Source organism: Dama dama, chromosome 25 (assembly GCF_033118175.1).
Source record: "Dama dama isolate Ldn47 chromosome 25, ASM3311817v1, whole genome shotgun sequence".
Lineage (NCBI taxonomy): Eukaryota > Metazoa > Chordata > Mammalia > Artiodactyla > Cervidae > Dama > Dama dama.
The window spans coordinates 24,951,422-24,966,685 of record NC_083705.1 but is presented as its reverse complement, the minus strand read 5'-3'; the positions used below and the strand labels follow the sequence as shown (position 1 = coordinate 24,966,685).

Below are 15,264 nucleotides of genomic sequence, written 5' to 3'. Positions count from 1 at the left end.
ATTTAGAATAAAGCATTTATAAGATTTAAGTTTTGTTTTCCTTCTTGGAAATATTATTTGCTATTCTGTCAGTGGTGTCAGAGAGAAGACATTAAATGCTTTATGTGAAAGTGTTACAAAAGATATAAATTTCAGGTAAATTTTCTTTGGAAAAGAGAAATTTCTTGGATTTTTTTTCTTTCTTTAATGAGTCTTTTGGGAAAGAAATGAAGAGAAAAATGAGTCATTTTGGTCAGCACTTTAAAAGCAGAGCATTAATTCTATCCCATTAACAAACATTATTGGGCAAAAGGGTTTCATGACCAGTTAAGTTTGGAAAACACTGAACTACATATTCAAATAATCCTCTTTCCTATAGCATCAATCAGAACGTTAAAAATGTACATTGATTGGGTTGTGACTATCCAAGATGACAAATACATTAATATCCAAGGAATGCACTTTGAGGAAATGCTGTTACAGATACAGCTTTTGCCCCTTTGCTGTCCGTCTTTTGGTGGCTATGTCTCATTTGTTTGTTATAACTTCTTAAGAAAACAGTGTTTTGTAAGGCACTAAGTTAACATTATATAGTTTACCCCGATCCTTTTTAAGTACTTTTAAGATCAGTAGTATGTAAGATATACTGTTCTAATTTCAACTTGTGAGAAATGCTGGCTGATGAAATGTAGGGAGATACCATATACATATGCAACAGTGTACAGATGTTCAGACATACATGTACAGACATACATGCAACTGCATTTGTATGTATATACACATATGAAAGAAGTGAAAGTGCTAGTTGCTCAGTTGCTTTGCAACCCCATGGACTGTGTCCTGCCAGGCTCCTCTGTCCATGGAATTCTCCAGGCAAGAATACTGCAGTGGGTAGCCATTCCCTTCTCCAGGGGAATCTTCCCTACTGAGGGGTCAAACCCAGGACTCCTGCATTGCAGGCGGATTTTTTACCATCTGAGCCACCAGGGAAGCCCGTATACTTTGTGGGTGTATGTACACATTTACACATATACACACACAAAGCACATAGATTCTCATGGATCTGAATCTTCTTTGGCTTTCAGAGTCCATGTTCGCTTGCTTGATTGCTGCTGTTACGTAGATGGGATACATATAATTGTAGTTGTCTGTGTGGCTTCCTAGTCTTATAGACATGTTATTACAAGGCTGGCTGTGGCAGAATAGAAATAGTACAGCAGCTGGGAAAACCAGCTTCTCCAGTTGGTATCAATTCAGTCAGTCAGCTCAGTTGCTCAGTTGTGTCCGACTCTTTGCGACCGCATGGATTGCAGCACGCCAGGCTTCTGTGTCCATGACTAATCCCAGAGCTTACTCAAACTCATGTCCATCGAGTTGGTGATGCCATCCAACTATCTCATCCTCTGTCATTCCCTTCTCCTCCTGCCTTCAATCTTTCCCAGCATCATGGTCTTTTCCAATGCGTTAGTTCTTTGCATCAGGTGGCTGAAGTATTCAGCTTCAGCATCAGTCCTTCCAATGAATCTGATTTCCTTTAGGATTGACTGGTTTAATCTTCTTGCAGTCCAAGGGACTCTAAAGAATCTTCTCCAACACCACAGTTCAAAAGCATCAATTCTTTCACATTCAGCTTTCTTTTAGTCCAACTCTCACATCCATATATGACTACTGGAAAAGCCATAACTTTAACTAGACGGACCTTTGTTGGCAAAGTAATATCTCTGCTTTTTAATATGCTGTCTAGGTTGGTCATAGCTTTTCTTCCAAGGAGCAAGCCAGACATCCTGGAATGGGAAGTCAAGTGGACCTTAGGAAGCATCACTACGAACAAAGCAAGTGGCGGTGACAGAATTCCAGTTGAGCTATTTCAAATCCTAAAAGATGATGCTGTGAAAGTGCTACACTCAATATGCCAGCAAATTTGGAAAACTCAGCAGTGGCCACAGAACTGGAAAAGGTCAGTTTTCATTCTAATCCCAAAGAAAGGCAATGCCAAAGAATGTTCAAACTACTGCACAGTTGCACTCATCTCACACGCTAGTAAAGTAATGCTCAAAATTCTCCAAACCAGGCTTCCCAGTACTTGGACCCTGAACTTCCAGATGTTTAAGCTGGATTTAAAAAAGGCAGAGGAACCAGAGATTAAATTGCCAACATTCGTTGGATCATTGAGAAAGCAAGAAAGTTCCAGAAAAGCATCTACTTCTGCTTTATTGACTATGCCAAAACCTTTGACAGTGTGGATCACAACAAACTGTAGAAGGTTCTTAAAGAGATGGGATACCGGACCACCTGACCTGCCTCCTGAGAAATCTGTATGCAGGTCAAGAAGCAACAGTTAGAAGCGGACATGGAACAACAGACTGATTCAAAATTGGGAAAGGAGTATGTCAAGGCTATATATTATCACCCTGCTTATTTACTTATATGCAGAGTACATCATGCGAAATGCCGGGCTGAATGAAGCACAAACTAGAATCAAGATTGCCGGGAGAAATATCAATAATCTCAGATATGCAGATGACACCACCCTTATGGCAGAAAGTGAAGCAGAACTCAAGAACCTCTTGATGAAAGTGAAAGAGGAGAGTGAAAAAGCTGGCTTAAAACTCAACATTCAGAAAACTCAGATCATGGCATCTGGTCCTATCACTTCATGGCAAATAGAAGAGAAAATAGGACGATTAAAAAAAATTTTTTTATGAGCAAGGAGGGTTTATTGGAGGGCCTTGCAAGCAAGGAGCACAGGGAGCTTATGCTGAAAACCTCAGGATTCTTTAAAATTTTATAATATGGGAAACTACTGTGTAGAGAAATCTCTATTCCTGTTAGTTGCACAATAATGTTGTTTGATCCAGGGGATTATAATGCAAATTGAGTGAAAATTTTTTGGTTTATTTGAAGTAGTATTACAACTTTTCATCAGTATTTTGTAATTAAAACTTGGTCTAGGGATAATCGGTAATCATTGATGATACTGCAATATTTGGAAACTTCTTTTGTAATGTTGGGAATTTTGATTAGGTTTAAGATAATGCTAACGCTACTTTAAAAATTTGTACTTTTGAGCTTATTCCTGACTCATGTTTAAAAAGTGGATGCTTTTAAGTTTTTACTTTTTAAAAGTAAGAATTATATCAAGTACAGAGAAAAATTCAGTGACTAGAATTAGAGCTACCTGGTTTTCCATATTTCCATTGTAATATTTCAAGTATGTAAGAAATAAAACATTACAAATGCAGTGAAGTTTCTGTATCTTTCTTTTCTCCCACCTGTATCTTTCTGTGCTCATTCTGTTGTCTTTTGGTTGAACAGAGTTTTTTAATTTTAGTGTAATCAGATTTATTGATTTCTTTTTTCTGTTTTGTTGTTTCTGTTTCTTGTTTTAAAAATTGATTTTCTTCATACTTGCTTCTTTATTCCACCTGGGATTTATTTATCAACATGATATCAAGTAAGGTTCCATTTTTATTACTTTTTTAATGAGGATAACAGTGCTCCAATGTTTTATTGAAAAATCCCTTTAAAAAGTATCTTCTGCATGTTTTCTTCCATTCCTCTTAGAACATGTTACTTAGTAGATGCAATGCTTATGGCAAGTTTCAGATTTTAGAATGTTATTACCACAGTAGAAATAGAATGGCTAAATTTTTGATGAGAGGAAGTTTTATTTCCTAGGACTCTAGATGATTCTCTAACCAGAATATTTGATTTATGTACGGGGCTGCTTTAGTTGTAAGGTTTCTGACCTATTAATATCTTTCAATTTTGGAAATTATAAGTAATTTTAAAAACTCATTTTTACTTGGGTTATTTATGCAGTCTTCAATAAAACAAGCAGTAGTTGCTTGAAAATTAGCGTTAGTGTACTCTTATAAGGACTTCCCTGGTGGCTCAGATGGTAAAGTGTCTGCCTACAATGTAGGAGACCCAGGTTCAATCCCTGGATTGGGAGGATCTCCTGGAGAAGGAAATGGCAACCCACTCCAGTATTCTTGCCTGGAAAATCCCATGGATGGAGGAGCCTGGAAGGTACAGTCCATGGGGTCACAAAGAGTCTGACACGACTCTGCAGCTTCACTTTCACTCTTATGAGAGGCAGTATATAATGTATATTGTAGTACAACCAGAAGATTTATAGTTTGGGGATGGGTGTTTTGGGATTATTGTCTGTCAAGCAAAGAAAAGGCCATTCCCATGGGCAGATTGACTACCAGCATAGAAATAGTGAATTTTCTAGATGGAGTTTAAGAAGGCACTTTGGCATGTACATGACTGCAGCAGGTCCTGAAAACACTGGGAGTTGCAGCTGGGATCTGGGCAGAGGTATTTTTTAACAAGGTGCATTAAAATTCTCCTATCTTTTCACTTTTGTGTCTTTTATGGGTCTCCCAATTCTATCAAACTTTCTATCTTACAGTTTTGATTTTGTTTTCCCACGTGTCCGTCCATCCTTCGTGTCTCAAAAACACTGTTATAGAGTTTTCCCGCTTGTCCGCCCTTTGTGTCTCAAAGCACTATTGTAAACTTTGTGTTAGTCTGTGTTTTCACAAAATGAATTCTAAATTCACTTATATTCAACAAATATAATTTCCAAAGAAAACATAAAAAGAAAAAAAATCTGTGTTTGAGCCATAAATTCCTAGGACCCTCTAAAACCAGGAGGAAAGGCAGCCTTAATCTAGTAATCTAGTAAGTATCTTGTAGTCTATTTTGGCTTTGTATTGATAGGTCTGGTATCCATATTGCATGAAAATGAGCTTTAAAATTTTTTTCTTAAAAGGAAATGAGTAAATGGAAGGTTGTTGTTGTTTTTTTTTTTTTTAAATCCTTTTAGGAAACGTATTTACAGGCATATTTCAGAATAAATATATTAAAATATGTAATTCAGTGATCTTGACTTTATTGCAGAATAGAATGAAAAGAGTACCATAGTAGTACCAAGTAGTAAAAGAGCCAGTGAGTAGGATAATATTATTCATATTAACGTATCTCTTATGCCTAGCATCAAGTCAGAAAAATAGAAAATATTTAATGAAACAGTTGAGATAAGGATACAAGATTATAAAGTTATTACTCTGTTTCTCTTCAGCAGAGAAATAGAATCTATTTCAAAATTATTCTCTCATGTCTGTCTTACATTTTCCTGATGGTTTGAGTCCCTGAGACACTGCCATTTCTTGTTCCCAGCTCCATGCTCACGGCTTTAGTGTGTGAAATTCCCTCCACTGCTGTGGGCAGGCTGTGGCAGGGGTCAGGCACTAGGTTCCTCCAAGCCTGGACCTCAGCTCAACCACGTGGCAGTTACGTGAAGGCTCCTTCTCCTGTCAGTCATGGCAGTGTCTATTACTCTTGCCTTTATGTAGCAACCAGTCTTTGGAAGTAGTGTTAACTTGCATTTCCGTCTTGTTCATTTCTCTGTTGCTGTCATGCTTCTCTGGAATCCTTCCAATGATTGTGATGGCTTGGTGGCTCTTGTTTGCCCCTGTATGGAATTACTTTGTTATCTTTTTAGAAGTTTTTTGATGTCTCAGATGAAGGTGTAGGGTAGACTCAGGCTGAGTTCACGGTCTGGATCTGGTTCTCTCCTTCAGAGGTCTATGTCTGTTGTGTGAAAAGTCATGTTTAGAGTCTGGTTAAGGGAAAATTTTGTTTGTTTTGTTTCATTTTCTTGCATTTATTTATTATTTATTGAGTTGTGTGTTAGAAATTGTCTTAGACTCTCCTCTGCCCATCCTCCATCAGATTCCCCTACTCTTCAATCTAGAAATTCAGGTTCTGACTTTCTCCTCCCATAACCTGTGAATTGCTGCAGAATTCATTGTCCCTATGCAGTAAGTGCTTCCTGTTTCTTCTGTGGCTCAGGAAGAGCTCATTCTGTTTTTATTTGTGTTTGTCATTTTAAGTGCTCCTCTTTTCTTTAAAGCTGTGTGCTCTTTTCTTCCCCTGATGATTTGACTTCCTATTTTTGTAGTTAAAGTGCAGGCAAGTCATCGTGACTCGTTTTATCTTTTTGTCTGTATGGAATACTGCACTGACTTCCCTTTGTTAGGAGGGAAAACACATTTAGTTTTCATTTAAGTGTCTCTTTCCTATACTTAACTTGTGTAAATGTCATTGTTGTGGGTAGCGTGCATCTCTGGTCCTTTTGTGGAGGAAGATGAATGAAGATTTAAGGATAAGTTGCTGTTGGCAGTTTCATTTCCTTTCTGGGGGGGGGGGGGGGCGGTGGCATGTTTCATGTCCTGTTGTTTGTGATTTAAATTACTGCCACTGTGCTAGTTGTGTGCCTCACAGTGCACTGCTGCTGCTGCTGCTAAGTCGCTTCAGTCGTGTCTGACTCTGTGCGACCCCATAGACGGCAGCCCACCAGGCTCCCCCGTCCCTGGGATTCTCCAGGCAAGAACACTGAAGTGGGTTGTCATTTCCTTCTCCAATGCATGAAAGTGAAAAGTGAAAGTGAAGTCACTCAGTCGTGTTCGACTCAGCGACCCCATGGACTGCGGCCCACCAGGCTCCTCCGTCCATGGGATTTTCCAGGCAAGAGTACTGGAGTGGGGTGCCACTGCCTTCTCCGCACAATGTACTAAATACTGACAATTTGAAGATCCTAGAAATAGTTCATGTTCTCAAGGGAATTATCCTGTTCTTAAGCTCTTCATATTAGCCATTTTTATTAATAACTATTTAATATCTGGGTGTTTTTTCCCCCTGCTGAATTGTAAGCTTTTTGATAACAAGGACTGAGTGTATCTTGTTCTTGTTCAGTTGCTTAGTCATGTCCCACTCTTTGCAACCCCATGTTCTGCAGCACAGCAGGCTTCCCTGTCTTTCACTATCTCCCGGAGTTTGCTCAGATTCTTGTCCATTGAGTCAGTGATGCTATCTAACCATGTTGCTCTCTGCTGCCCTCTTTTCCTTTTGCCTTCAGTCTTTCCTAGCATCAGGGTCTTTTCCAGTGAGTTGGCCTTTTGCATCAGGTGGCCAAAATATTGGAGCTTTAGCATCAGTCCTTCCAGTGAATATTTAGGGTTGATTTCCTTTCGGATTGACTGGATTGATCTCCTTGCAGTCCAAGGGACTCTCAAATGCTCTGCAGCATCACAATTCAGAAGCATCAATTCTTTGGTGCTCAACCTTCTTTATGGTCCAACTCTCACATCTGTACGTGACAACTGAAAAACTATAGCTTTGACTATATGGGCTTTTGTCGGCAGAGTGATGTCTCTGCTTCCTAGTATGTTGTCTAGGCCTGTCATAACTTTCCTTCCAGAGAGCAAGCATCTTTTAATTTCATGGCTGCAGTCACCATCAGCAGTGATTGTGGAGTCCAAGAAAATAAAATTTGTCACTGCTTCCACACTTACCCCTTCTATTTTCCATGAAGTGATGGGACCAGATGCCATCAACTTCATTTTTTGAATGTTGAGTTTTAAGCCAGCTTTTTCACTCTTTTCTTTTACCTTCGCCAAGAGGCTCTTTGGTTCCTCTTTGCTTTCTGCCACTAGAATGGTATCATCTGCATATCTGAATTTGTTGTTATTTCTCCTGGCATTCTTAATTCCAGCCTTAATTCATCTAGCCCAGCACTTCTCCTGATGTATTCTGCATATAAGTTAAGTAAACAGAGTGGCAGTGTACAGCCTTGCAGTCAAGGGGACTCTCAAATCTTCTGCAGCACCACAATTCAGAAGCACCAATTCTTTGGCACTCAGCCTTCTTTATAGTCCAACTCTCACATTTGTACGTAACTACTGAAAAACCGTAGCTTTGACTATATGTGTTTTGGTCAGCAGAGTGATATCTCTGCTTCTTAATACTCCTTTCCCAATTTTGAACCAGTCTGTTATTCCATATTTGGTTCTGTTGCTTCTTGACTTGCATACAGGTTTCTCAGGAGACAAGTAAGGTGGTCTGGTACTCCCATCTCTCTAAGAAAGTTCCACAGTTTGTTGTGATCTGCACAATCAAAGACTTTAGGGTAGTCAATGAAGCAGGACTAGATGTTTTTCTGGAATTCCCTTGCATCCTCTGCAATCCAGTGAATTTGGCAGCTTGATCTCTGGTTCCTGTGCCTTTTCTAAACCCAGCTTGTAAATCTGGAAGTTCTTGGTTCACATACTGCTGAAGACTAGTTTGAAGGATTTTGAGCATAACCTTTCTAGCATGTGAAATGAGCACAATTCTATGGAAGCATTCTTTGGCATTGCCCTTCTTTGGGATTGGAATGAAAACTGACTGCTTCCAGTCCTGTGGCCCCTGCTGAGTTTTACAGATTTGCTGACATATTGAGTGCAGCACTCTAACAGCAACATCTTTTAGCATTTCAAATACCTCAGCTGGAATTCCACATCTCTACTAGCTTTGTTTGCAGTAATGCTTCCTAAGGCTCATTTGACTTCACCTTCCAGAATGCCTGGCTCTAGGTGAGTGACCACACCATCGTACTCATCTGGGTCACTAAGACCTTTTTTGTATAGTTCTGTGTATTCTTGCCACCTTAATCTCTTCTGTTAGGTACTTCCCATTTCTGTCCTTTATCATGCCCACCCTTGCATAAAATGTTCCCTTGATGTCTCCAGTTTTATTAAGAGATCTCTAGTCTTGCCCAGTCTCTTGTTTTCCTCTACTTCTTTGCATTGTTCGTTTAAGAAGGCCTTCTTGTCTCTCCTTCTGTTCTCTGGAACTCTGCATTCAATTGGGTATATCTTTCCCTTTCTCCCTTGCTTTTCACTTATCTTCTTTCCTCAGCTCCTCAGACAACTATTTTACCTCTTGCATCTCTTTTTCTTGGGGATGGTTTTGGTCACCGCCTCCTGTACATTGTTACGAACCTCCTTCTATAGCTCTGCAGGCACTCTGTCTACCAGATCTAATCCCTTGAATCTACTCGTAACCTTCACTGTATAATCTTAAGGGATTTGATACAGGTCATATCTGAATGGCCGAGTGGTTTTTCCTACTTTCTTCAGTTGAAGCCTGAATTTTCAATAAGGTGCTCATGATTTGAGCCACAGTCAGCTCCCCGTCTTGTTTTTGCTGACTGCGTAGAGCTTCTCTGTCTTCGGCTGCAAAGAATATAAATCAGTCTGATTTCGGTATTGACCGTTTGGTGATGTCCATGTGTAGAGTTGTCTCTTGTGTTGTTGGAAAAAGGTGTTTGCTATGACAGCTTCATTCTCTTGGTAGAATTCTGTTAGCCTTTGCCCTGCTTCATTTTGTACTCCACAGCCAAACTTGTGTGGTAGTCCAGGTATCTCTTGACTTCCTGCTTTTGCATTTCAACCTCCTGTGATGAAAAGGATGTTTTTTTTTTTTTTTGGTGTTAGTTCTAGAAGGTCTCATAGGTCTTTGTAGAACTGGTTAACTTCACCTTCTTCCAGCATCAGTGGTAGGGGCATAGGCTTGGATTACTGTGATGTTGAATGGCTTGCCTTGGAGATAAACTGAGATCATTCTGTCCATTTTGAGACTGCACCCAAGTACTTCATTTCAGACTCTTCTGTTGACTGTGAGGGCTACTCCATTTCTCCTAAGGGATTCTTGCCCACAGTAATAGATATAATGGTCATCTGAATTAAGTTCATCCGTTCCTGTCCATTTTAGTTCACTAATTTATTTCACTGATTAATGGACTAAAATGTCAATGTTCACTCTTGCCATCTCCTGCTTACATCCGAATTTACCTTGATTCATGGACCTGACATTCCAGATTCCTACGCAGTGTTGTTTTTTACAACATCATCAGACACATCCACAAGTGGACATTGTTTCTGCTTTGGCCCTGCTGCTTCATTTTTTCTGGAGCTCTTTGTAATTGCCCTCTGCTTTTCCCCAGTAGCATATTGGACACCTTCTGACCTGGGGGGCTCATTTTCTGGTGTCTTATCTTTTTGCCTTTTCATGGGGTTCTTGTGGTAAAAATACTGGAGTTTGCCATTCCTATATCCAGCAAACCATGTTTTGTCAGGACTCTTAACTATGACTTGTCCATCTTGGGTGACCCTGCCTGGCATGGCTCATGGCTGCATTGAGTTAGGCAATCCCCTTCATCACAGCAGGGTTGTGATCATGAAGAGGAGGTGTGTCTTACTCAACTCTTTTTCTACAACACCCAACATAATGCCTGGGAGAAATAGTTCCTTGTTGAATATTTTTAATTGCATGAGTATGTCATCTTTTCATTAGGTCATTTCATAGTAGAACACTTGGCATAGTGCTTTATGTATATTGGATAATCAGCACATTTGTTAAATCATTTAAAAATCTAGAAATGTTTGTGTTACCATTAGAAACAATGACAAAAAGAAAAAGCAGATGAGAAAGCAGCTGCGCGCAAGGTTCTTAGGATCTCTAGATGTGGCACTAGAGTACTTAGCTAACTCGATGAACATGGCTAATAAGCACCTTAAGTCCTCAGAAGCTCCTGTGAAATGATCAAAACTGTTTCTTTGTAGAAAATGACTGCGAAGGAAAAACCAGTTGCTGTTATAGGTGTGGAAAGCGTAACAGCATCTAAAAAAGTAGAGGCTGTTGGTCAGGAGATTAAAGTTGTAGATACATTATTTTGCAGAGTAGCATATAGAATTTATTCACGGCTTGAGTTTGTGTTACTTGGTGTGGAGATGGAGTGTGGTAGCCTGTGCATTTAGCTGGCCAAGTCACAGGTAAAACCTGAAAGGAAATGTAGAATATGCTGTCATGATATGATTTTCCCACATAACATGCTGATACACACACAAAAAAGTGTGATTTGGCAAGGTCAAGAGCTTGTAGAAAGCTCTTGTGAACTTTGAGGTTTAGAAAGTTGCAGACTTTATCTTTTGGTTGTTTCAAGAACTTCCTGTAATTGAGGTTACAAGTGGCATTTTGTGTTGTTTTTCCTTCTCCGCCTTCTTTCTCTTCTCCCTGCTCTGTCTTCACTTAACATCCTCCAGCTTCCCTAGGCCCGCCCTGTTTTCCTGCTTCTCTTCTCTGCTTCTCAACTTGCCCTTTCCCTCTGGCATCATCTTCACAGTCTTTTCTCTCAGTCTCACAGTCTCTGTAGATTTATGGCAAATTATTTTTCTTCCTGGAGTATCGACTGGATTAAGCAAATCATGGTTAACTGAGAAGGGTGGGAGATGATACAATTTTACTTTTTCTTTTTAGCCCTTGCTTGCGAAGGAGAATGTCCTTTTGTTTCTAGATGTTAATGTACATTGTGACTTTCATATTAACAAAATGGATAGAGAAATTGATATGTGATACGTTTTTTTCTCATTCGTTATTAATGATGTTTACTAATTCCAGAATGATTCAGATTTCACAATATATTTTCTTTTTAGGTCCGTATTGAAACAGCTACAACTCTGAAGTTAAATATCCTTTAAATATTTTAAAAATACTTCACTGCAAGGGATTTTAGCAACACTTTAAAATTAATTATTTTTAAAAAGTAATTTATGAGGTAGTTTAAAATGTAATTTTTGATTGGTTTGTTATATTTGGTTTTTACATATATTTTATCCTGATAATTTCATATATTCTCAATTTCATGTATTCTCAGTATTCCTTAACCGCTCTTCACCTGTTGATGATTTTGAGTTTAGAACAGATCAGTTTCTGCCGGTAAGAATATTTATTTCAGGTTTTACAATAATTTCTCTGCTTATGTCTTTTGAATATTGTGTTATTTTACAGCTGAAATTGTATGTATCTATTATTTAGTAAAGCTGCTTTCAAAAGTATATTTAGATTATTTTGGAAGTGATTGCTTTTATTGGTAACTTTAATTTTAATAATTATGTTTGTTTTTGTTTCATTATCTCGTCATCCATTTTAGAGTTGACTGCTGCACTTTTTGTTCTCACTATTATAAGACATCTACTCATTTCATTTCATGTTTGTCTGTTACTTTTCATCCTTAGGTTATCCCCCTCTGTTGTCTGTGTATATATGTCTATCCTACACAAGAGTACCAATTGCCTGAAAAGCACAATACCTAGTCTTACTCCTTTTTTTTTCCTCACTCAACCCTCAGCACCTATTTTGTTTCCACATAGTTGTCACTCAGTAAACACTTGTTAAATATGTAAGTATGATTGGGGCCTTAGTGTTTGGTTTTCTTGAGAGGGCTAGACAAGAAAACTTTATGATAAAATATCTGCCTATATTTCTTATGGAGTCATAAATAGGTAAACTTGTAGAACAGAGATTTTTCTTTAATAGAAGAATCATTAAATGCTTTTGGATGAAAGGAAGATGTTTTACCAATCTGTTTAAAGGTGAACCAAATATCTGAAAGAGCAGATGTTTCTGTATCTGACATCCTATGATTTGTTAATTTCTACTATAACTTTCATGATGTAGAAGTTAAAAGTCAGACATAGGTTTTTTGTTTTCTATTTCCTAATCAGAAACATTCTGTTGTACTTAAAATTACAAGTGTTTGTCTACAAAAATTTATATCAGAAAACTGGTATGTGAGTGCAGTAATGGCTTTCCTCTTGCTGTAATGAGTAGACTTTGCAAAACAATAGGCATATGTGGAAAAGAAGTGACAAAGCACTTTTAAAGGTTGAATTAGCTGTATAAACTTTAAACACAGAAAGTTCAGACACACTTTTTCTCTGAAAACATTTGTGGGTGAATTAAATTCGAAAATGGGCACATTTAACAGCAGTAAAGAAGATCACTGCCCTAAATATTGACAACTTAACCAATTTGAAGTTGTATAGCTAATGGTAAGGTTTTGTCTATTTGTCTTTTATTTCTTTGATATTATGACTTAATTTTACTTCTTACTTCTTTTTTTTTTTTACTTCTTATTTCTGTCTTTATGTGAAGGTTTTTTACACTTCTGTACCAAACTTTTATTTTTTCTTTTTACTGACAGTATTTGGAAACCATGTTCACACTACTCTTTCAGTTACTTCAGCAAGTTACAGAATGTGACACAAAGATGCATGTTTTACATGTCCTTTCTTGTGTGATTGAAAGAGTCAACGTGCAGGTAATTTTGTTGTAAACTTGAAAATAAATGTTAGAGAAATGTGTAGAGTATATGTAGAATTCATTAATATCTTTGCTTTGTACACATTGTTTAGTGTTAAAACATTCATTAAAATGGTTCTATTAGGTTGTGATTTCAGTTCTGTATCAAAATTGACTTTTATTCTTGCGTTTTTAAAAAATGACCTAAGAAAATGAAGAAATTAAAAATTGGATCAACAATGGAGTGTTGTTTGTTAGAAAGCAAAATTATATATCTTTTATAAAATTCAGTTTATATTGACTAATACTTTTTAAAATTTAATATGTTTGAGTGCATACTCACAAGTGTCAGCAAATACAAATATTCTCAGAAATCTGTTGTTTGTACCTTAAAAACTGAGTGTGTTTTGCAGTCTAGGCCATGTTATATCCATCACTGGTTTAATGTAAAAATAATATGTAAAATTTTTAACAGTAAATTATTATTTAATTGTATTCAGTTTCCCTTATCACTCCTAATGTTTGTGAAAAATTGTTAATCCAGGAACCACACTGTAATTATCCTGTAATTTCTTACATCTAAGTTTACACTGCATATTTTTATTTGAAAAGTGCTGAGTAAATCTGTGAGGTATTAATTAGGAAAAAATAACTGAATTCAAGTCCACAGTCCTGGAGTCTGCTCCTGAATCTGTTAGTGAATTCTGACAACCTTGAACCTGCTTATTAATTCTTAAGCAGTTGATGAGAATTGCTATCAATTATTGAGTAATGACAAGTTTCCAACTTCTGTGCCAGGTGATTTGCATATATTTCTCATTTAATCCTTAAAAAAACCTTTGAGTGGGAATTAGAATTCATTATCTTGAACAATTTGAGGCTTCAAGAAATTTGCCAAAGTTCAGATGTTTTAGTGGCATTGATAATATTCAAGCTCAATGTTAACCTTCTCACTGGTAGTTCAGCTAAGAATCTGCCTGCAGTGCAGGAGACCCAGGTCCAATCTCTGGGTTGGGAAGCTCCCCTGGAGAAGGGAATGGCAACTCATTCCAGTATTCTTTCGTGGAGATTCCCATGAGCAGTGGAGTCTGGCAGGCTATAGTCCATGGGGTCACAAAGAGTTGGACGTGACTGAGCAACTAACACTAACAGACTAACTAACTGAATTCAGCATTATATTGATGGAACATCCATTGCAGTTTTGAGTGACCATTAGTCATTTTGAGCAGATTTGAGTCCTGGTGTCTAAAAGTAGTAATATCTTACAATTTTTTAACACTTGTGTTTCTTATTACATTAATTACATTGTTTCATTTTGATATTGGTTTATAAATAACATCGAGACTGTGTTTTAAACTTATTTCAAGTCCCTGTCTCTGCTCTTTGGCTTGGATATGGTCTTGAACCTTGAGTCCTCATGTATAAAATGGTAAAGATAACTCTCAAGGATTCCTGAGTATAAAATTATCACAGATATTTAATATTAAATGTTCAATATGCAGATTACTATACAACTGCAATAAATTATTTAAAAATTGATTATATTGTAGAAGCAAGATTTGGCAGTTTTTTAAATAATCTTATTTAGATATCATCTGGCTAATGGGAATTTCTTAAAGAAGGCTTTTTTTTTCTTTTTGTAGAAATGAATTTTCTTACCCCTATCTCCCCAAACCACTAAACCTTTTCCCACACAAGTTTAACATTACTCTTCCTTAGTAAATTTAAAAATTCTTTTGTTTCTATCCACAGTTATCTTTCACAGCACACATAGCCTAAGCAGCTCATATGTCTATATCATTAGTAAATAAGATATAGTTATCCATTAATACTTTTTGTTTTTAGAACATGAATAGGAAAGGGTCATGAAAAATGTTTTCAGGAAAAACATTCTCTTGTGTTAACCTTTGAACAACACCATCACTTAGATATTCTTCAGGTATCATTTGTATATAAATATGATTTTGTCTACTAGATTGTAAACATTTTGAGCCATCTTACAGCAGTACTTTCTGACACATAATAGTTTTTGAAGTTTTAGGGAAGTCACCATCTTTACACCATAGCTTGAAATTTTTTGAAGATTATATTTCTTCTTTTTTTTTTTTTTAAAAGAAGTACTCGAAAACCTGTAAATAAATTATTCCAGTTCAGGTATTCTGTAAATACAGTCAAGAAAAAATGTGTTAATCATCAGATAAGATGTCAGGTAAGCATCTCTTAATGACTTAAGCATTTCTGCAGGAAAAGAACAAAATTAAAAATTAAAGAGCCAGTGTGAAATGTTAAATATTCTGTTGAAAGTGTTAG

At 37.2% G+C, this 15,264-nt stretch overlaps 1 protein-coding gene across 2 annotated transcripts in view; it reads left to right on the top strand.

Moving 5' to 3' along the window:
* IPO11 (importin 11) overlaps positions 1-15,264 on the top strand; it is a 196,323-nt gene that overhangs the window by 69,702 nt on the left and 111,357 nt on the right. For both annotated transcript variants that reach the window (XM_061129709.1, XM_061129710.1), the window contains exons 17-19: positions 11,307-11,340; positions 11,549-11,589; positions 12,857-12,973. In XM_061129709.1, the coding sequence (XP_060985692.1) occupies positions 11,307-11,340; positions 11,549-11,589; positions 12,857-12,973 (192 nt within the window). The remainder of the gene's footprint in view (positions 1-11,306; positions 11,341-11,548; positions 11,590-12,856; positions 12,974-15,264) is intronic.